General features: G+C 41.0%; 2 protein-coding genes across 2 annotated transcripts; both read left to right on the top strand.

Annotated features, from left to right (window-relative positions):
* Nucleotides 1–2,079: 2,079 nt before the first annotated feature.
* LOC120645805 (disease resistance protein RPP13-like) lies at nucleotides 2,080–10,761 on the top strand. The gene is made up of 2 exons (XM_039922541.1): nucleotides 2,080–3,163; nucleotides 10,748–10,761. The coding sequence occupies exons 1-2, from the start codon at nucleotides 2,080–2,082 to the stop codon at nucleotides 10,759–10,761; spliced, it is 1,098 nt and encodes a 365-aa protein (XP_039778475.1).
* A 2,754-nt stretch (nucleotides 10,762–13,515) lies between these two features.
* On the top strand, nucleotides 13,516–15,246 carry LOC120645803 (disease resistance protein Pik-2-like). The gene has a single exon (XM_039922540.1). It carries the CDS (start codon nucleotides 13,516–13,518, stop codon nucleotides 15,244–15,246), a length of 1,731 nt encoding a protein of 576 aa, XP_039778474.1.
* The last annotated feature ends 8,265 nt before the right edge of the window (nucleotides 15,247–23,511 follow it).

The raw sequence follows: 23,511 nt of genomic DNA, 5'->3' as shown, positions 1-23,511 counted from the left end.
ATTTACTATATTTTACTACCTCCCTCCAAAAAATTCCTCCCCCTATAACTCCTTCTCTCCAACCATTCCCCCTATACACTATACCTCACTCTTTAACTATTTATTTATCATTTTTAAATTCTGAAAAAAATAGTATTGTATTTGTACTACTATAATACATATTGTTATCAAGTTACGAAATTCAAATAAATTTTTTATCATAAACAAATGACGTGATTAAAGTATAGAGAGAGTTGTAATCTCCCCCTATACGTGGGGGGAGATTCAACTCCACCCCTACATAGGGGGAGCTTTAGGGGGTGCCGTTGGAGGCACCCTCCCCTCTAAAGCTCCCCCCACACAGGGGGGAGGGTGGTTTGGGGGGAGGCGTTGGAGAACGCCTTAGGACCCAATGAGCTACGTACGGCTCGGCGGCCACGGCTTGCCTGTGGCTGATAGAACGGGCGAGAGGGGAAGCAAGTCAGGCTGTGTGTTTAGTTACAAAATTTCTATCTCCAAATTTCACTATTTATCTATTACATCAAATTTTTTGTCTCATACATGGAGTATTAAATATAGGTAATTAAAAAAACTAATTGCATAATTTTAATATACACGACGAGACGAATCTTTTGAGCCTATTTAGGTCATGGTAAGATAAAAATTACTACAAACAACTACAGTGTCCGATGTTACTCTTTTTACCAATAATTTACGTATCTAAACACAGCCTCAAGGTTGCCGCCGGGCTACCTGCAGTGTCATCTGGTCTACTTTAACACAATTAGGGTGTGTTTAGTTCCAGCCCGTAAACGCAAAAAAGTCGTAAACGCATTAAAGTAAAAAGGAATCTTACTAATTTGAAGTGCTAAATGAAGTCTATTTATAAATTTTTTTGCATGGATGGGCTGTAAATCACGAGACGAATCTAATGAGCCTACTTAATCCATGATTTGCAACAGTAATGCTACAGTAATCATCCACTAATTCTTGATTAATCATGGATTAATTAGCATCATTAGATTCGTCTCGCGATTTACAATCCATCTATGCAAAAAGTTTTGTAAATAAACTTCATTTAGTGCTTCAAATTGGGAAGATTCGAAACACAAAATTTTTTTGTGTTTACACCCTACCGAATTAAACACGGCCTTATTCAATGGCTCGATGCAAGGAACGTGGGCAGGTAGTGTCGGTGAGGCACAGCGGCCACGTTTAATGCCACCCATTTTTATCGTGATTCACACTCTGTTCTACCGGCCGTTTTTTCAGTCAGACAACAGTATTTTTCTCTCACATCAAAACAGCATCAGCCACCAGCCAATCAACAATAATTTTTGCTCATAATAAACCAGCACCAGCCACCAGCCGCAGCTAGCAAAACAGAGTCTATTTTATACCTATCATGAGTCTATTTTATTCTCGATATCTTGTTGTAACTATCATGCATCTATTTTGTACCTATCATAAATTTATTTTGTTCTCAATATCTTGTTACTATCATGAGTCTATTTTATTGTAATAAATTCTCACCTACCAACGGCGCTAGCTGCACAGCTTCCTAATATTTCTTGTACCTCAGCTGCATCTCATATTAAAGCTTCTCATCAACCGATCGATCTACCAGCATCGTAGCAGCCAGCGAGTAGAACCGTGCAGCATAGATCCTCGTCCTTCGTTCAGCTTCAAAATAAACTAAAGCACCACCACCCTGCTCCAGCCCATAGCAAGTTAGTGAACAGCCCATAGCAAGTTAGTGAACAGCCCATAGCAAGTTAGTGAACACTGAACAGTGAAGTCTGCAGCTTGGATTAGTTCGCTGGGACGTCGAAGCAATCTCACTCTGGTAAGCCGATTCTACCTTAATGTTCTCCCAATAGCTGTTTTTTTCCTGTTAGAGTATATTTAGTAGTATAGAAAATATGTCGAGGAGGCTTCTTGGGCCCAAATCTTATACCTTTTATTCTTTCTAGGTTCAGTTGTATCATCTTGATATAACATTCCTTCAAATTAATAAAATTCCCTTGTCTTAAAAAATGTCTTATACCTTTATTCCTCGGTCGCAGACGCATATCGTACAGGACAAACCGAAAGAGAACAATGACGGAGCTCACCATTACGGCTTCCAAGACGGCGATTGAGGCGTTGGTGAACAAGGTCAAGTCCGCAGTCAAGGAGGAGGCGGAGCTGTGGCAGATTGTGCAGCGTGACTTGGTGTTCATCAACGACGAGTTCGAGATGATCGAGTCATTCCTCAACGCCGCCGACCGTGATTGGGTCAAGAACAGCGTGATGAGGACCTGGGTGAGACAAGTCTGGGACCTTTCCTATCACTTGGAGGACTGCGCTGAGTTAGTCTACCACCTGGACACGAAGCGTCCATGGTGGATGTTTTGTGTACGGTTGCTGCCATCCTGCTGCAAATCTGCAGCCGCGCAGCCCCTGGACGAAGCGGTGGTCGAGATAAAGCTGCTTAAGGCCCGGGTCGAGGAGGTGAGCCAGAGAAACATGCGCTACAACCTCAACGGCAACTCCGGCTCCGGACCCGTCGTGCAGATGCAGCAGACGAGTGCTGCCAACACAAGAACATTTGATGTTCTCGACACCATTAAGAAGCATAGCAGCTTCTTGGATCTCACCAAGTTGATTGCCAAGGAAGGCAATGACCTTCAAGTGATCTCCGTGTGCGGAGCAGGAGGTGATCTTGGGACAACATCGATAATCAGGAAGGCGTACGATAATGCAAGAATCAACAAAGACTTCAAATGTTGTGCGTGGGTTAAGCTGGTATATCCTTTCAATCACCACGATTTCATCTGGAATTTGTTGGCTCAGTTCTACACAAACTACTCTTGCCAGCAAGAACAGGGAGGAGCAATGAATGCACATCCCTTATCTAGAATGGAGGCGTCTTCGTCTGATCTTGTCAAGGAGTTTGTGAACCTTGTAGATACACAACGGTATCTCATCATCCTGGAAGACCTATCTTCCATGGCTCAGTGGGATACCATCATGTCCTACCTGCCGGATAAGAAGAATGGGAGCCGAATCGTCGTGTCAACCCAGCAGCTCGAGATTGCGAGTCTCTGCATGGGGAAGCCATACCAAGTATCAGAACTGACGCAGTTCTCAGCTGATCACTGTCTGGGTCTTCTTCAAGGAGGAAAGCCGGGAACATACAAAGGTAACCTTTTTTTTTTTGAAATAAAACAAAGGTAACCTTCACAGTTAAATTTTCCTACAGATCACTAGTATATGGTTTTTATGCACGTTCAATATATTCTGTACTCTTCTCCGTCCATAATAGTGTATCTGTATTTCTTTTAATTTCAACACGGTCTATAAAAGCAAGCTTTGGTCAATAATTTAACACACAATATATTTTAAGAAAATACTAGATGTAAATATTGTGAGATAAAGCACGTGCAAATATGAATGTAGTGCTATAATTTTGACAAACAAAATATGCATACAGGTACCAATAATTGTTGGTCAAAATCTATAAGGTTTCACTTTTCCCAAATAAGATATGCCTTTCATTTCCCGATGGATGGAGTATATATTGCCCTGACAATAGTGAGTCCTGTATATTACTAGTATTTAGTACTGACAAAAAAAATAGTCTAGATTCCTTTTTACATCCACCACTTAGTAATTTGTGCAATTCATTTATATCCACAAACTTATAACTTTTGTTGTATATGTCCACTAATTTGGACTTTCTCAAATCACAAATGTATGTCCTTTTCTGATGTTTACCGGTTTAGGTTTAGGGTAGATTGAGACAGTAAGATATTCTGCTAGATTCATCGCAAAAAGTGCTTTCGTGATATTAACCATCTTTGTATTGAATGCCATACCCTCATGGAAACTAGTAATCAAGGTGTTGCCTTAGGGCATCCCCAACCTTCCATATAGGATGGTTTCCATAGCATTAGTTATACCGCCACGTAGAATTTTTAGCTTATGTGGCACCATAATAAATAAAAGAGAGAGAGTGGAAAGAGGAAGAAACTAGGTCTCATGCAAGACCCAGTGTCACCACGTAAATATGCTAGACACTACAAGTTGTGCATTGAGAATTGGGTGGTGTCTTCATAATAAATGGAGAACAAATATGATAGGTGGAGAAAAAAAAGTTAGTTTAATAGAAATCCACACCAAGACATTATGAGTTGTAGAGTTTAGTTTCTAAAGCTGGTGTCTTGATGATATGACAACATAGACACTACCCATAAATATTATGGGTTGGATTGACCTTATAGACTACATCAATACCTTCAAGTCTTCAACGTCATGCTTTATGATTGGAGGGATTATTTTATATGTATAACAATGTCATAAAGCAATCTCACTACAAATATACAACATCTTATACTTGTGAAATACAACAAATATTGTGAAACTTCTTTCCGTTTGAGATGAATCTATTTGTGCTATTTTCAAATGATCAATCTCAATAACTACTTGTCTCATAATATATCAATCAAGAATTACCTTGCAAGGTAGCAAACATATTCATTGTTCGCACAATGGAATTTTCATTTTTCTACACCCTACACAGGTTTTCACGTTAATTTTCTGGTTTGGGATCTAACTAATGAAACTTAATCAAAGTTATTTACCTCCAGCACAATTTACTCCCCTTACTTACTGCAAGCCAAGGTTGACTATAAGGACGAAGTGACATTTTTTTCACTTGCAACATATAGTGGAACTTGTAAATGGCCTTGGAATAACAAACACAAATTGACTTCACTTTTGTTCATCCACATGCCTAAACATTGTGAGTTCAGGAGACAGCTACATATTGGTATTTTGTTTTTCCTAGGGAAGTCCCCAGATTGATAAAGTTGATTGGTGCTTTTAATATAATAGCGACATCTTTCTTTTGGGAAACAATATCATGACGTAATATCTCTCAAAAGATATACTCTCTCCTATTCCAAATGTTTGTGGTTTATTTTAGTACATCTACACGGCCTCAAAGAGGTCTCTATGACATGCAACTTTTGTCAAAATGTATTATTTTAAACATAGAAGTTTATAGATTATGGAAATATTTTTTTCATTGTGAATCTAGTTACATCAACTATGTGTTGTTATAGACTTTTATATACTCATAGGTGAAAGGAATTGGTGCTCGTACCCTAAGAGGGGGAGGGGGTGAATTAGGCAAACTGAAAACCTTAACCTATGGCTCAAACTAGTTAGCACAAAACATAAGCTAAAATATGCTATCTAGAGTTCATCTAGTGTGGAACCATCATCCCAAAATAAATTTTACAACCTATTGCTAATACTAGCTTGATGCTACTCTAAGAAAGTAAAGACACACAAGTTGCAAGTATGAAATGCAAAAACGTAAGGAGGGGATGAGAGGAAGCACTAAGCCACCTCTAGTTCATGTTGTTGAAGCACTTACAAAAAGTATTACTTTCTGGTCACCAAGTCTCTTCCAGGACTTCCCTTGACTTGCCACAAAGGCTCGGCCACTAAGGCTCACACTAGGTCCCTCTGGTCATCTTGATGTCGCCTTCACTACGGAGCTTCCCACAAAGAAGGGGTCTCTTTATCCCCCGCGCAAAGTCGTCGTCGCCGCTCCACACCAAGCCGAAGGGTCGATGACTTGCCGGCGAGCCACCAAGACTCCAAGGGGCCGACACACCGAGGTACAAACTTGAGGTTCACTCAAGAGCCAGTAAGAGGGCACAACACCTTGCTCTCACACTCTTTCTAGAGATAGCCTAGCACTATACCGCACAAAGCTTTTGCTAAACCTAAGAATTTGATCAATGAGCTCTTTGGTTTGCTTGGAAACTTCAGCAGAGTTTCTGTAGCTTCTCACGAACTCCAGCAGCCTCAAATGACACGAGGTGAGGCCTTAAATAGGCTAGAGATCCTCTTATAGCCATTACCTGCCTTTCTGCAAAAAGCCGTAAAGCATCGGTTAAACCGGTCGCCACCGTCGGTTTAACCAGTCACACTGAACTTGCATTCTAGCCGTTGAACTCCAATGTTCCCTTGCAACTGACGTTATTGTACCGACGCTTTGCACCGACGGGTGTCGATTCAACCAGTCCTGAAGGATTTGTCCCTCGAATACTTCTGCTACTTGACATGCTCTTTGAGTAATCACAGTACCAATGCACTGACGCCTACTTTTATACCGTCGGTTCAACCCGTGCTGAAGACAATGCCGGGGCAGCCATCTCCAACTCCAAAGAACCTTCTTGAGCATTAAACGACTATTGCACCGACACCCCTTCTTGCAACATCGGTTTAACCAATGCTACTAAGTTTTCTTCACTTGATCGTCGTTGCAATTTCCCATTACACTGCTCAATTCATTTTTCAGGCTGTCGGTTTAACCAGTCGCCTAATTTCTGCTGCCACTTGTCCAATTCATCACGGCTGTCAAATGGACACACTGACTTGGATGTGATTTGAACACTTTGGATATGGTTTGGACTTCATCCATGAGACCTCGAAATCCTACAAACTTGAGCTCAACAAACTTGTTACACCACTGGAAAACGAAATTTTCCTGTCGGTACAAAACCTTCAGAGAAATAACCACTACCGACAGAGAAATAAGAAAACCAACAGGGAAATTTTCAACAGGGCTAGCTCAACCGGGCACAGAAAAATCAGCCTTCCTCAAGTCTGAAAGTACTTCCCGGTCCATGTCTCCCGACAGGAAAATAGCCTTGGAACCGACAAAAAAATTATATTTCATGTCAGCTTTAACTGACAAAATACTGTTTCTTCTAATGTTCTTATTCATTGACTGGGAAATACAATTTCAGATATGCTCAAATTTGAATTGAATGGTTCACAATCACATAAATTTCAACAAAACACATCGACAACTGAAGCCGTCAACCAGAGCTCATCATTATATATAGTATGTACAAATTCGCTGTCAAATTGCTCAGCAGCAATAATTCAATAGGTGTTACAATATGAATATGTCTATGGAAAAGAAACACTTTAATACTAAAGCTGCTTCACCAATTCCTCAATTACCTGTAAATTCAAGAAAGCAGCACTTTAATCAAAGATACATTAAACAGTATACAGCAAAACGAGGATTAATATTGTTGAATCTCAAACTAGACTGCACCAACATAAATTTGTAACTAGTTAAGCAAGTGGTTGGAAGGCATTAAGTAGAGCTCTACTTGTATGAGTTCATTTCAAGTTGACTATCAAGTCAGAAACTATCAGTAGAAGATAACTGACCAAGCCAACTAGAAGCAGCAGTACACTCATCATTGAACTTCATGCCACTTGCGAAGAAGAATTATGTAACCATGAGCTGCAAAGAAAATAACAGAAGTAATCTCAGGGCAGCTACAATCAAGTTGAGGCTTAAAATACCAAGAGCATATTAGTTAAATTGAAAGTTGTATTATAGATGAGTTGAATTATATAACCTTGTTTGCTCCATACTGACGCATGCACCTTTATTCAATAGTTCAGTTCTTCAGAACTAGGTGAAGCCCTCAAGAAGCAAAAGAATAAGAGATAAGCTGATTCTGCTAGCATTCAGTGCTTTGTGGTAACTGATTTGGATAAGTTCAAACCATCCCAAATGCAATTGAAGTACAGAGTACGTTCGATGAATCAGCTCTAACCAATTACGCAACTCCTAGCTCTATAGTTTAATCAAGATCTGCCCGTGCTCCTAAATCTCAAAAGAAAAATAACACAAAAATACAGGGAGAATAGAGCTAATAAGATTTAATCCCACCTGACCCTGGAGTTTCATCAGGATCTGCCGCTGCTGCTGTTCTAGCATACTACATTCGCATCCCATCTGAAAAAAAGTAAGTAAAATCATTATCAAGGAAAGTGGAAACAAATCACTGGGACTAATAATTCACATCACTACATCTTAATAATCCATTAACTATATGCAGCATCCTCAATTAATGAATGTCTCTATTTGCTGCAAGTAAGCAGCCAGCTGAAAGCCTGAAACAAGTGTTACCAAGTTAAATATAGCTGAATCAAGTGTTGCCGATTTAACTATGGTACTTTGTAAAGGTCTCACATGATATAAATGTTCATGATTAAAATATTACTGATCATATATGAACTCTACTTTCCCTATGAAAGCATTTCAGAACTCTACTTACCATGGCAAATGAAAGAAATCAGAGTAATTTTCTATTCCTCCACTTAGTGTAGTACACCTCGATTTCCAACTATGCAGCCACAAATTTCAACACCATGTGGTCAATACCCTAGATCGGGATTTAAAGCAATTTGGGGGAATCAGATAACAAATGGGAGAGAGAGAAATATATGTTTCACTCGTGCACAGGTCACCATGCGTTGGGGAGGGTCGCGGTCAGACGCAGAGAGGTCCGGACGACATCACTGACCTGTCGCGGTGCCGCCTTGACGTCATGCGCCCGTCGGCCAGCTGCCTGCCCTTGCACCCGCGCCTGGCGGAGGCGGACCCGCGTGCCCGCGCCTGGCACAGTGCCGGCCGTGACGCGATTGGCCCACCGGCTGCCTGCTTGCCCTTCCGCCGCGTCTGCCGCATGCCGTGCTGCCGCGGAACACCTGTGTGGCGTGCGGGCTGGGGGCGCCTAGAGGCTAGCGCTCAGCCACCTGCCGCGGAGGCCCTGCGCAACACATGGCCAGGGGCGCCTAGCGGCTAGCGCTCGGCCGAGCTGCCGCCCGCTGCGAAGCCCCTGCGCGGCGCGAGGGCCTGGGGCGCCTAGCGGCTAGCGCTCGGCCGAGCTGCCGCCGCGGGCAGCCCCAGATCTGAGATTTGAGGAGGAGGCATCGGTGGGGAGGACGGAGGAGGTGTGTGCGGAGAGGGAGGGGCGTGGGTGTGAGGACGAGGGGAGGGGCGAGGGAGAGATGGACGGCTAGGGTTTCCGACTGGAGGAGCTGGTTTTATACACAGTGAGAAAGCAATCTAAACCGTCGGATCAGAAATGGATGGATACGAAAGTTTGGGCCAAACTTCCATACATAGAAAACAGCCCACTCTCAGATTTTTTTGGCCCGTTTAATTTTTCATTTTTATTTCTAACTAATTAAGGCACTTCGTGAAGTAACAAACAAAAATAATAATTTTATATATACTAATATATTTTTCATATAAATTACATTACATATAAGTTGTCTTGTAGAAGTTTCAATAATTTTTGAACTCATTTACTATTTTCAATAGTTTAAATGAATTTCTATATGTTTATTGAAAGTAATTACAATTTGAACTACATGTATCTCACATAATATTTAAAAAATTACATAAAATATATTTTAAGGACTAATGTTCTATTATAGCTCGTATTCTAAAAATAGATGAAAAGTCTAGATATTTGTTAGGAGTAATTCAAACTTCTATTTACAACCTTATTATTAAATAATGATAATAATACCTAAAACTTCTTAAAAATTCTATAAATTTGAATATAATTATTCTATGGATGTATAAGCTTGACATAAAAGTTTCATAAGATTTTAAAAAAATAAAGTATACATTATTCACAAAATAGATGGATCTCTCATATTGTTTCATACAACTTAAGTCAAACGTTGATGCTTGTACACCCTACAGTGTTTTCTTCCTCATATACACTTGAAATTTGGCCATGGCCTTAAATTCACCCTCCTATTAACATCTGTGGATTTACACTGCAACTTTCTGTAAAAAAAGTTGTTTTTCTATTTTTTTAAATAACTAATTAATGCACGCTTGTGAAGTAATTTGCAAAATTAATTACCTTATATAACCCAATAAAATTTTTATGTGCAATAGATAACATCCAAATTGTCATGTAGGAGTTTCAAGAATTGTTTTAATAGACTTGCTATTTTCTGTCATTTAAATTAATTTATGCATGCTTATAGAAAGTAATCCCAAGTTGAACTATGTGTACCTCCAATAAATTTTAGAAAATTACACAAAATATTTTCAGCCTCATATGTTCCATTCTTAGCCTATGTCTTTTGGACGGATGAAAAATTTAATTATCTTCTAGTGACAATTCAAACTTCTTTCTTCAAATAATCACTTAATCATTACAATAATATCTAAATTTAGTTAGAAAATTGTACGTATTGACGTGACAGTATATTTTTGTCCATAAGCTTGCCACACTAAATCAAGATTGTATCAAAGTTTTAGGAAAAAAGATAGAGTTTATTGTTAATGATTTAATCCACAAGAAGTGTATAATTTCCCTATGAGTTCGAGTTATTTTCCTGTGTGTTCTTTCTTAACCGACAAGGAAATGGGAATTTTCCTGTCAGTTTGGTTATTTCCCTGTGCGTTCTTTCAAGACCGACAAGGAAATGTAAATTTTCCTGTGAGTTCAGTTATTTCCCTGTGCGTTCTTTCAAAACTGACAAGAAAATGTGAATTTCCCTGTGCGTGCTCGAAAAAGCCCTAAAGAAAATTCGACACACACAGGGAAAAAAAATGTTTTCCAGTAGTGTTAGTCCCATTGACTATGTTGTCATACAATTACCAAAATCATAACTATGACCTAATGGGGCCATGTTTCTTACAATAGGTCATGTTAGACAAGTTTAACCAATTGAAATCCTAAAATGACCTACATTTGAAATCAGATGAAGTATTTATTTGTTTTTCTGGTGTTGCTATATAGCTCAAGATGTGGATATTTTGCCTTATATATTGTCTCTAATACCTCCAAATCTCTTCTATTTACTTGAAGTTGTATGTATCATTTTCCTGCATCTCAGTTTCTTTGTCATTCTCTCTTCCCATTTGCAGGGTTTTCGACGTGATGAAGTTGTATATAGGAACAGGCCTTCTTTTGCACAGGACGCGATCAACAACTGTTTTCTTGTGGGCCGCGATACGGAAATGAAGGAACTTGATAAACTGATAGGCTTGCCATTAGACTCCTCACAAGGAAAATCAAATGTAGTCCCTGTGTGCGGGGATGATGGTGTTGGGAAATCATCTCTTGTCAGAACTGTTTACAATCATTATGTGGCCAATAACCGTGGAATGTTCAATATGTTCGTTTGGGTCAATGTATCCCATCCTTTCAATCTCATGGCCTTTTCACAGAGCTTACTCCTGGATATGCATTTGGAACCACCTTATTCTGGAAGGATATATCGAGATGCATTTCAAGCTGAATATGATGCCATCAAATTGTGTAAGGAGGTTCTTAAGGAGCATCAGTGTCTCGTGGTTGTTGCCGGATTGCAGTCCAAAAATGACTGGGACATGATAAATAATGAGTTGGTATCAGCTGGAACTTATGCAAACTGTATCATTGTCATTACTACTGAAGAAAGTGTAGCCACACATTGTGCAGCGTCTTCTGGCAGAGTGTGCAATGTCAAACCTCTAGATGCTGCCGTAGCCCTTGACCTCTTCAGAAAGGTATGTTTACTCATTTACGAAGTGTCATATACTCTAATTCCAGAATACAACTGCTTACTACGGTTCCAATATAAGTTCATCTATCCCCCAACGCAAATAGAAACTATACAATCCCATCATTTTTGAACTCATCTTAATTGTTATATAGTGTGTCCTTCCTGTTTATTCACTATTTAAATATGTGTAACATGACACCCACATTAGTTATGGAAATGTTTAAGGCATAGTGTGGTCATTGTACACCTTAGTGCACATTAGGAACCATGTTGGAGGTCACCTAGCCTTCCTGGGCAAGAAGTTGGACAGTACATGCATGTTGTTTGGATCCTTTGCTAGCTGCCTCCGTACTTGTGAAAGCAAGCATTTTCTCGTTTTCTTGGGAGAGACAATCTGGCTCTCTTGAGCTGCCAAGCTTGTTAGCCTAGCCAGAAGAGCAGGGGCGGAGCCAGGAAGTCGTTTTTTTCATTGTTAGGGGGGGTCCAACCATAAAAATTTAGATAAAAATTTAATCAAAATTTAAATTTGTAGTGTAAATTTGGGGACCAGGGGGGGCCAGGCCCCTGTCCGCCCCCCTGTCTCCGCCCCTGCAGAAGAGACGAGGTGAGGTGAGGAATGCGAACATGGAAACCAATATGCACCCAATTGCTGTGCATGAATCCAAATTAACTTATTTCTACAAGCATCATCGGTTTAAACTTGAGCATGTTTGGATCCATCCAGATTGTGGAATCTAACTTTAAAAAGCTCTAGTTGATCCAAAATTCTTTTTGAATCTTTTAAATGAAATTGAGTTTGGTAATGAGATTTAGAGGAATATAGTATATATGTCCATCCTTGTCACTAAAATTTATAAAGTTTTGTAAATTTTTATGCCTAGTGAAACTATGTTTACATACCATTGTGCCATCTTCACCGTGCTTCGCCGTTGAAGATGTTAGAATGGTGTAAATTCTACTTTCATTAGTCCCAAAATGTTGGTGAATATTTATAACTTCTATTAGAGATGACGCTCAACATGATATACTCACACCAAATCTCTCAATTCCAAACTCAACTTAGTTCAAAAGGTAAAAGACAGACAAATTAATGTATGTCCTTAATTGCAATAATTGTCTAAGAACTGTCAGCAATGACTATAATATGAACAATTTCTTTGAAAAAGTTGTTAATGTCTATATACATCTAAAACAGTTTTTGAATAAAAGTTTTTTAAAGAAAGAAATTATTGATGACTATACACATTTTGTACAGTTCTCACATAAGAACCTGTTTGTGGTGTATAATGATCTTTTTTAATATATGTAATATGTATTATCATTGACGGATTTTTGCCATATCGAGTTCAGTTTAGGAGGTTGGCCCATAAAAAACCATCTACAATGTGTTTAGTGCAGACACGTTTTAAAAACCATATGTGGCACATTCCATTAGTATGGACTCTTGTTTGTTGTTATATTATATTAAGTTAAAATTGTTCCTCTTTATAAGTAGCAAAGAAATTTTAATTTCAAAGCCAGCATTAATTTTCATATTTCTTTGTTCACATGCAACTCATGGGGTTCACTAAAGCCTTATACATTAATTGGGCCAAAAATGTTCATTCCTGTGTAGACTTTATTCAAATGCATACCTTTGTTCTGATAGTTAAACATAGACACCTTAGAAACTAAATCATGCCTGCCACCCACCAATTTATTCTGGTTAATCTATCTACGAACAGACAGTCAACTTATGCATGTTTATGCTATATATACTATATTATGGATGAACAGGCAGTCAAGCATATGGGGTCATTTTCAAACTACTTGTCTTCCAAAAGTATTTTTTTTTCTATTCTAAACTTGATGTAGTATTGTAGTGCCATAGAGAAAATTTGATCTTTAACATGACTAATTTGTCGGATAGTTAGCAAAGTAGTGACTATTTTTCGTTTTGAATTGTTTTGACAATAGGTATTTCCATTTGGAAGCTCTCTGAATGAGAATATGATCGAGCAAGCCAAACCTCTATTATCCAAATGCGATGGAGTTCCCAAACGAATAATCGCTTTGGCTAGCTACTTGGGCCCCTTGGCTAACCGACCAAGAGAAACACAAGAACGGGAGCGGAAACGCCTTAATGACAACTTTAAGCATGAAGTGACCATGGCAAAGTGTGATAACTTCCTGAGCATATTCACTTCTATTAGTTCGAGCTTTGATGCTTGTCCTCATTTACTCAAGAAATGTATCTTCTACCTCTCAATTTTCCCTGAAAACAAAATGATCCGTAAAAGGCATTTGGTGAGGCGGTGGATAGCAGAAGGATACTCCAAGGGCATTGGTAGCTGTAGCTTGGAGAACGATGCAGAGAAGCTCTTTAACAAGATTGCTGAGCTTGGAATGATACAGCAAGCACAACAACCAATTACTGAGACCGATGTCATCAGAAAGGTCTCGTGGCAGGTGAATTGCTTGATCCTCGAGTACATCATCTCGTGGCAAACAGAAGAGAAAGTTCTCCTTCCTCTGGAGGTCTCTGTATTGGAAGGGAAGTGCAGCCTAACCACTGGACGTGTTGGCCAGCACCTGGGCATTAGGAAGTGCTGGGAAGGAGACGAATTTATGTTCAACAGCATGGACTTCTCCAGGTTACGTTCTTTGACTGTGTTTGAAAACTGGAAGCCATTCTTCATCTCCGAAAAGATGAGGGTGCTTCGGGTGCTTGATCTGGAAGGTACACCAAATATAAAAAATGGTGACCTTGATCAAATCGGGGATATGATACCTCGCCTCAAGTTCTTGTCACTAAGAAGATGCACACCAATCTCTCAGCTGCCGGATTCCATGGGTGAGCTTAGGCAGCTCCAGACTCTTGATATCAGATACACCAAAATAATCACACTACCAAAAAGTATTATCAATCTACGGAAGCTGCAGTATATTCGTGCTGGTGAGACCACACCCGGTCCCGAGGAGATGAATGAGGAGCCATACAGGCCAAGGAGGACCAGGATACTTCACACTCTGTTATCCTATTCCCCCAAGTCAAGCAGACGTGGATCTCCTACTTGCCATGGTATCAAGGCTCCTAAGGGGATCGGGAGGCTGACGAACTTGCACACATTGGGTGTTGTATATGCCAATATTGCAGGTGGAGAGTCCATTCTGAGAGAGCTCAGTTACCTTACCCAATTGCGCAAGCTCATAGTGTCTGGCATCAATGGCAACAATAGCTGGGGTTTGTTTAACATCAGCTGGCACGCTCTCACCAATTTGACATCCTTGTCAATGGGGCTCACGAAAGGCAGTGACAAACACCTCCTGCAATTCCTCGAGCTTCCGGAGAAACTACAGCGCCTTAAGCTCTATGGGCATGTAGCAAAGTTGCCAAAGCACATCGGGAGACTGGACAATCTCACCAAGTTGACTTTACAAATGACAACCTTGTTTACAATGGAGGACATACAGGAGCTCGGGAAGCTAAAAAGGCTGCATACCCTACGCCTTCGTTTTGTCGTCACAGATAATGATAATAGTGGTGAGATCAAGTTTTGTGCCAAGGTGGATGGTAGCTCTACCAGGGTGAGCTCTACAGCACCTGCCTTTTTTGATGAACTGAATACCCTTGAGATTGCTTGCCGCTCCAGTATACATGTGAGCTTCCTTGACCAGATGATAAAGCTTGAGCAGCTGAAGGTTGACTGCAGTTACGGATTGTCGTTGGACTTTACTGGACTAGAGCATCTCATTTCTCTCAACCAGGTAGTGCTTAAGGGTTCCCCTAGCGATGGCTGCGACTGCGATGCATTCAAGGAAGCACTGAAGCAGAAGCTTGCCCAACATCCGAAGCAACCGCCTTTGAAGCAGGAGCAGAAATTCCGCCCAGGCCAGTAGTCTGCAGAAAAAGACACGACTTGACGGTCGTCAGTTAAAGTGGGTTGCTCGATGAAGGGCCGCGATCACTTGCACATGGTGTTTAGAGGATAACCTCGCCTCCTAAACTAAATTTTGATGTATTATCGTCGAAGTGGAAGTGTGTAGTTAAAGTGTGTAGTTTCTGTGAAAAAAGTGAAGTGTGTAGTTACTGCTACATGATGGACTGCTACGCGATGAATTATTAGTGAATTAATTTGATGCGATGGTTGACGAAAATTCATTAGCCTTCCAAAAATGAATGTGTGCGAATGAAACTTATTACAATTGTATTGAGAAAGCAGAGGGATGACCTATTATGATCTTCCTCTATGATCCCAATGCTAATCTTCAGCCACCCCGGTGCCAGCAACACCGACACCGCCAGCCACCTCATCAAGCGCTTCTCCAGCATCCTACCTCGCCGTCGATGACATGGCCGTTCATGCTTATGGGTGAGATTCTTTATTTATTTAGGTGATGCTTGTTCGTTGCATACAACTGCATGACCGGCATAGATGGACGGTTTGTTTCTACCGCCAGACAGGGAGCAAAAACAACGGCAGCCCAGCAGCAAGAGCAACAGCATGCACGGTGACTGTTCACTGCGGCCACGATGGCAATTCTGGCAACGAGCATGACAACTCGGCAGCAACTCCATTCATGCTGGCTATCCGCCATGGCAGCCATGACAAAGAGCTCCAGCGGCGAGCGCGGCTGCCCGGCAGAGGTCCTCTTCATAGCAGGCTAGCAGCGATCCAATGGCCACAACGAATCAACGATAGCTCCGGTGGCGAGTACATACGGCAGCCCAGCTGCAGCCCGGTGACGACTATCTCTACTTGACTACTCCGACGGTCCAGTGGCGAGCACCTCAGCTATATATGAATGTGTGCATGATCTGCGAATGAAGGTTTGTTTCCACGGCCGGACAGGGAGCAAACAACGGCAGCACAGCAGCAAGAGCAACAGCATGCACGGCAGCTGTTCACTCACCACCAGAAAATAGCTCATTCGTCCGTGGGCGTCAGTACCGAGCTCGCTTTCGTCTGGTACTAACGCTCACATTTAGTACCGGGCGCATGAAACAGTAGTCATGGGAGCCACCAGCCGGTACTAAACTGCTCCACCGACACCGCACGCAACGGCTAAGTGGCCATTTAGCACCGGCTCGAGCCACCAGCCAGTACTAAATGGCTCCAAGAACATTTGGTACCGGCTGGTTGCTCCAGCCGGTATTAATTCTCTTCTATATATTCTGGTCCCTTCTTCCTCCCCGAGCCCGAGCCAGCATTTAACCGAGAGCTAGAGTTCTTCTTCTCCTTGGCGACCTAGAGTGGAGGTTCTGCCCATTTTCTCAAGTTTTGTGGGGATTTCACTCATCCAAGTGCACCAAAGGTTTACAACTTTATCCTCTCTTGTTTGATGGTCTTCATTTTTTGTTTGATGCTCCATAGTTAGAGAAATTTTTAATTATTATAAATAGTAAGAATGAGCACGATTTCTTTGATTTATGCAAGGATTTGAGATGTATAGAACCCATTACTTGAATTTGGAGAAGGTGTATTGGATAATTTCAATGTGGATAATTTATAAGGATTTTTTTTAATTTTTTTTCAACTGGTATGGTTAATTAGTTTGGTATTTGTTATGCATTTAGTTGCATTATTTTGGCACTCTAATGATGTATTTATTCGGGCTCATATGGAAACCATCGAGAAGTTGAAAAAATATATATTTCAGATCATGAATATGTCGTTACACTGCCAGAAAACTTCTCATTCGTCCGCGGAGGTTAGTACAGGGCGCACTTTGGCCCGGTACTAACGTGCATCTTTAGTACCGGGCCAAAGCTACAGTACCTTCTGGAGCCATTTAGTACTGGCTGGAGCCACTAGCCGGCACTAAAGTGCGCCACCGACAGCCGGGCGCAACGGCTAGGTGGCCACTTAGTACCGGCTGGAGCCACTAGCCGGTACTAAATGGAGCCGAGCAATTTAGTACCGGCTGGTGGCTTCAGACGGTACTAAATTGCGACTTCTAGTACCGACTGGAGCCACCAGCCGGTACTAATCCGCCCACTATAAATCAGCTTGTCTTCTTCCTCCCCGAGCCCGAGCCAACCATTTGACCGAGCTCGGGCTTTCTTCCCATTGCGAGTTAGAGAGGAGGTACTGCCCCATTTTCTCAAGTTTTGTGGAGATTTCACTCATCCAAGTGCACTAAAGGTTTGCAACTTCTTCCTCTCTTGTTTGATGGTATTTATTATTTGTTTCATGCTCTGTAGTTTGAGATATTTGTGATTTTTAGAAATATATAGAATGAGCACATTTTCTATGATTTATGGATGGATTTGAGATGTATAGAACCCATTACTTGAATTTGGAGAAGGTGTATTGGATAGTTTCAATGTGGATAATTTATAGAGATTTTTTTTCAATTTTTTTCAAGTGGCATGGTTAATTAGTTTGGTATTTGTTATGCATTTAGTTTCATTATTTTGGTACTCTAATGATGTATTTATTCGGGCTCATATGGAAATCATCGAGAAATTTAAAAAATATATGTTTCGGATCATGAATATGTCGTTAACCTTGATCCTTCAGTGAAAACACTGCTATTCGGGGCTAGCATCGATATCCACGATGCGGTGCGGTATATATGAGGACGCGATGAAGGAGTACAATCTTGGTCCCAATTATGAAATCCACACCTTTGAGCGAGTTGAGAATGAAATTATCTGGACCAAGGCCGTACTCCTTCATTGGGTCCTATTATACCGCAGTGTGTCGTGGATGTCAATAGTAGCCCCGAATGTCAGTGTTATCACTGCAGAGTCAAGGTTAATGACATAGACATGTTTCGAAACAAATATTTTTTCTTCTCGATGGTTTTAGAGAAAGTGAGCCTGAAACAAAGCCGCGAACATTGATTGCGCATCCCTTATGGCATGGAACGACGTGTTCGCGTTGAACTAAAGAGTGTTGTTGGCACTCCTTAAGTACCCACTTTATCCCTTGTTTATCCTTGATAATGGCATGAATTTAATATCAAAATCACTAACCATCATAACCCCGGCCTAATTATTAGTCATTTTCACACTTGCACATATATTTTGGAGGAACTTCGTTTTTGCAGGTTTTTGGCCTATTTTGAAGCATGAAATGACGAGGCCCGTGATCGAGCGCTAACACGAAGAAAGACGAAGGCCAAAGCCCAAAGGGAGGACCAAAGCCCATGTTGATTCGAAGCCCATTCATGCACATCCATCCTCCAAGAGAGCCCAAAGGACCAAGCCCACGAAGATGAGATCAAGATACTTCGGGATTAAGTAAAGCGAATGAAGATTTAAGGAAGGATTCCCTATCCTATCCTTTCCTCGAAGATATCTCCAAGATAACGACGTCAAAAGGGGTGCAATCGTGAAGGACATAAACTCTAGAAGATGCGAGGAGTCTGCACACGAAAAATAAGACCGAGGCGAGCCCGAAAGGGGGTAGGCCGGCCGGCCTAGCCTGTTTCTGAGGCGGTTCGGCCTCCCCTTCGACTGGTGGCTTCCTCGGCTTATAAATAGCTCGCACCTTATTCATCTCGAAGCATCCATCCACCCAGAACTCGATGAAAACCTAGGGCCAAGACCGGAGGGAGACGACGGCCGCCGCAAGTCTTTGAAGTTGTCTAGGAGATGGCTTAGGCCGACCCTAGCCGCCGTGGCATCCCTGCGTGGTTGTGCCATGGCGGAGTTCATGAGCTAGTTGGATTCATCGATGGTGTGCACATGGCGGTGATGATCCAAACGAATCTATTATGTGAGTAATGATAATCATGTCTTCCGAATCTATTAGCGATCATGTTCTCTCTTTCGATTTCGTTCTTCTCTTTGGGTTTGCTTCATCCTAGATCTATTATCGAGATAGATCGCTTAGCATGATCTTGTAGTCATGGTGGCTAGAGGTTCATGGCGGAACTACCAAAGGGGGTTCGACTTGCTTCAGGGTACTTTTGTCGAAAGGGGTGGCGTCGTGACAGGCTGTTGCCACTAAGTAGGTGGAGTATTCAGGGATCGGATTGGAGATTTTGGGTTTAAAGATGCTTTTGATTGAGATGCATGATTTATTCGCTCGTTAGCTTGAACGACAACTAGATGACGATAGGCCTAGTTGATTAAGCCTTTGGTTTTGCTATGATTAAGCCTATGTTCATGGATGAGATCAACCTTTACATATCACCCTAGGGAGATCTATCTAGTTTTTTGGACTAACCCTAATTTTTATTATTGCATATACCCTTGTTTTCTTATTTGTGTCCTTGAAAGCAGGTGGAAAAAGCTAGACACCAAATTTAGACTTCGAGAAGTCCATAATCCACTTCGACAAATTTCAACAATCGGCAATAAGATGATCGAGGAGTCTCGACATGGAACATCGACAACGTCCACATCGACATGACGGCAACAACATCAAGATTCGCTCTTTAGTGGTAGGTGCTAACTTTTGTTAGTGGCCCAGCATCCGCTATCGAGTCCCCACTCCTCAAAGCAAAAGATGATAAATAAGGTACGCCGCCGTGTCAATTAATTTTAAAGACTAATGTTTTTGAGAAGAATTGTTTGTTCAAGCATTAGGTATGAAGCATGCCTGCGAAGAAAATCGTGCGATCGGATCATCATCATCTCCAAAGTGTTACTGTTGTAATGAGTTTTTCGTCCAAGACCAGAGAAGTATCATGAGCAAATAATAGATTATTTTGAAGCTCCATCAAGTCTACTTTCCAACGCATCAAGAATTGTGAATTTTGGAGATCGGTGTGAAGAGTTATGGTAAAATCTTTCAACGCTGCGCGTTCTGAAATGTCTCGGGACAGAGCGTAGTGCAGGAGTAAAACGACCATAACTTCTTCATCCGGAGTCCGTTTGGGATCAACGACCACTCGTTGAAAAGGTAATTTCATAAGGCTTTCCATGGAGTAGAATTTTGGTACATGTTCTGTGCAGGATGATCAAGGAATTCAACGAAGAAGAGGCAGCAACAAACAATGGAGAAAGTGATGACGATGTCGCAAGATGTTTGGAGGACCTTGTGCACAAAAGTTGATGATTTGAAGTTGACCAATGCTAGAGGCAACAAGATTAGAGGAACCATGATGCCACCCATCTTCTCCACGGGATGCTCAAGAAGCTTCTAGTCGAGTGCAATCAAAGAAAGAGACCGCTCTGATCATCGACACAAAGCACGGGAGCCTCCTTCGATCCCGACACCTTAGGCAAAGCAAGAACCATGGAGACAGACCATTGGAGCCATGCTACTCGCTGGTGAATCAATAGTGATGACCTTGAAGCCAAGGACGCACGACAAGACGCTCCAAAGACCACATGATTGAGATCATTGACATCTTCGGATGAATTCACAAGAAGATACTGTTCTCATCAATATTCTGCTCGACCTCAGAAGAAAATTGCAGTATATTTTTGGATATTCAAAAGCTCCACGAAGTTCTAATTCCAACGAATCAAGAATGAAGTCAATCAAAGTTTCCCACAAGAAGTTATGGCCAAAACATCGAAAGTCGTGCACTCTGAAATTTTCTGGACAGCACGCAGCGCTAAAGTAAAACGGTCATAACTCTCTCGTTTGGACTCCGTTTAAAGCGAATGACCACTCTTTGGAAAGGTAATTTCATAAACTTTTCAATAGAGCTATATTTTGGTATATGTTTTGTTGAGTATATAGGAGATATTCCATAAACAAGAGGCAGGAGCAACGCGATGAGAACAAGATAGAGAAGATGACGATGACAACAATGAAAGGGAGCTTGGGCGATGTTTTCATCAAGCGTACATGATAAAATTCAGAGGCTAGGAGCAGAGGAAGAACTCCAATGACATTGGTAAATGAAGGCACAAGCGGTCGACCTTCGACAAACGAAGATGTTGCAAACAAACCACGACGGATTACAAGAGCGCAACATTCAACACATGGAGACGTGAGAAGCAAACCACGACGGACCACGAAGAGCATCAAGATGACATCTCGCACAAAGCACCACGACTCCAATGAGTATGAAAAAGCTCCAAGGCTAAGGTATACATTGAATTCTCAAGCTTCTATTGGTTTTGTTGATAATCTTTAAAAATCACATGCTCGAACCGATAGTCGGAATGAAAGTTTAAATTCTATGCCTTGTTCTTTTCATGATGATAGGCTAGAGTTTCTTGAGAAGGTTGATTTCATGCTTAAAGAACCTCTGCCTAATAATGAGCTCCGCGCTATGCAAGAAACACATGCTGCATTTAATTACACCATGTCTTGTTGATGAAATTTAATTGAGGATGTGATTATGTTGCATATGTTTTCAAATAATTGCAAATCTCGATCTTGCTTTGCGCTTGGTCAAGCTCATGACCCTAAAAGAGCACATGTCGGGAGAAGCCCCGAATTTCACTAACCATGCAGGACATGAAACTCAAATGATGAGGAGGAAAACTGTGCCCAAAATTTTGAACACCATCATCAACATCTTCAAGTTTCAAGAACGGACGTCGCTAAGCCTCATCAATTTTGTGCACAAGTCCAGAGATTTACAATGCAAGAAAGTTGAATATTCAGGATCTCCATCAAGTCCTCAGTTCAACTCATCGATGATCAATACAATTGAAGACCCACGGGAGGAGCTATGTCTGAAACATCGGAGATACACGTGCTGAAATCAGCACGGGGCAGATTGCAGTAACGGGAAAAAGGGGCATAACTCCCTCAATTGGAATGCGTTTTGGGCAAGTGAAGACTTGTTGGAAAGAAGATTTCGTGCACCTTGCATTGGATCAATTGGTTGGCACAACTCCCAATCTGGACAGAGAGGAAAATCCGTGAAAAGAAAGGTAGCGACAAAGGACAACAAAGAAGGAGGTGACGATGATGTGAGAGACGATTGGGCAAGTTTTCCATTAAGCGTGATTGATCATGTCCAACATGGGAAGTGGAATAAGAGCTGCATGGAACACCTTCACCTCTTACATGAAGGACCATGGCTTCGCATCAATTTGAAGGTAAGAAAGTCGAGCTCTATGACTTTAAAAGAAGCGCTTTGCGGGAGGCAACCCGATCTTTTATTTTATATATATTAATATGACCGTCTACATTGCACTCTTTAATCGGAATATCAAGTAACATTGTACAATTGCTCTAACAAAAACCACAACTTCATGTTGTTCATTCTAAATGTTATTGAGGGAGCACTTTGTTATTTGATCTTGGGAAACTTGTAGACCTTTTTTGTGTGCCTATTAGTGTTTTGAGTCTTTTTCTTTGTGTCTTTTTAGAGAGATTTATGAAGCATTGCACCACCCTTTGATTCTAAACTTGTGGACTAGTTAACATAGGCTAAATTTTTGTTTTGTTTTAGACCACCTCATCATGTCATATCATTTTGTTCACCCACCCCGTGTTGCATTGCATACCATGTTGTTCGTCTCACCCTTGCATTGCATTGCATGGTGCATTTAAATTTTTTTTTCTAAAAACATTGACTAGCCTCGCTTTTGAGATCCTAAAACCCTTAGGAAAACCACTCATAGAGCAATCCTAAAACCATAGGTTATGTTTTTCATCCAAAAAAAAATCTAACTTTCGTTTCTCTCTAGTTTTTTTTAAAAACCACCTTAGATAGAATTTCTATACCCAACACTCTCTCTTCAAAATTTTTGTTTTAAGAAAAAAAATATAGGAAACCCATAAACCTACTTCTAAAACCTTGTTAGTTCTTTTGCTTGGTCCTTTTCGATAAATAACCTTTTCATTGACAAAAACCTCACTTCTTATGAAGTGTCGCGAATGCTTTTTGTCACTCTTAGCAATTGTTTTTGAGTAAGCTAGTTGCGGAACAACATCAAAAGGTCCTTTCCACCTTGCTAACACTTGTTTTTGCTAACTTTGCATTTGCACTTTACATCCATTTCATTGTTCATGCCCTCTTTTTGCTAGCTTGGTCTCAATCTTATTGATGTATGCTTTCCTATCCATGTAATGCTAATCATGATAGCATTTACCTTTTGCAATCTTGTGTAAACGTGGTGTTTAAACTTGTTTGCGGACCTCCATCTTTAAGCTCTTCTAACCAAGATAGTAATTCATTTTCCTCTCATTTGCATACACACACCTCCCACTTGCATTCACATACACCCATTAGGTTTAATTTTCACTAGACTAACTATGCCACAAGTTAAGTATCTTGGGGGATATTTTTGGTTTG

This window comes from Panicum virgatum, chromosome 8K, assembly GCF_016808335.1.
Source record: "Panicum virgatum strain AP13 chromosome 8K, P.virgatum_v5, whole genome shotgun sequence".
Classification (NCBI taxonomy): domain Eukaryota; kingdom Viridiplantae; phylum Streptophyta; class Magnoliopsida; order Poales; family Poaceae; genus Panicum; species Panicum virgatum.
This window is presented reverse-complemented; position numbering and strand designations above follow the sequence as displayed.

What these genes read in the sequence shown, in the direction of transcription:
- LOC120645805 (XM_039922541.1), top strand. Translation starts at nt 2,080, where the DNA reads ATGACGGAGCTCACCATTACGGCTTCCAAGACGGCGATTGAGGCGTTG.
- LOC120645803 (XM_039922540.1), top strand. Translation starts at nt 13,516, where the DNA reads ATGGCAAAGTGTGATAACTTCCTGAGCATATTCACTTCTATTAGTTCG.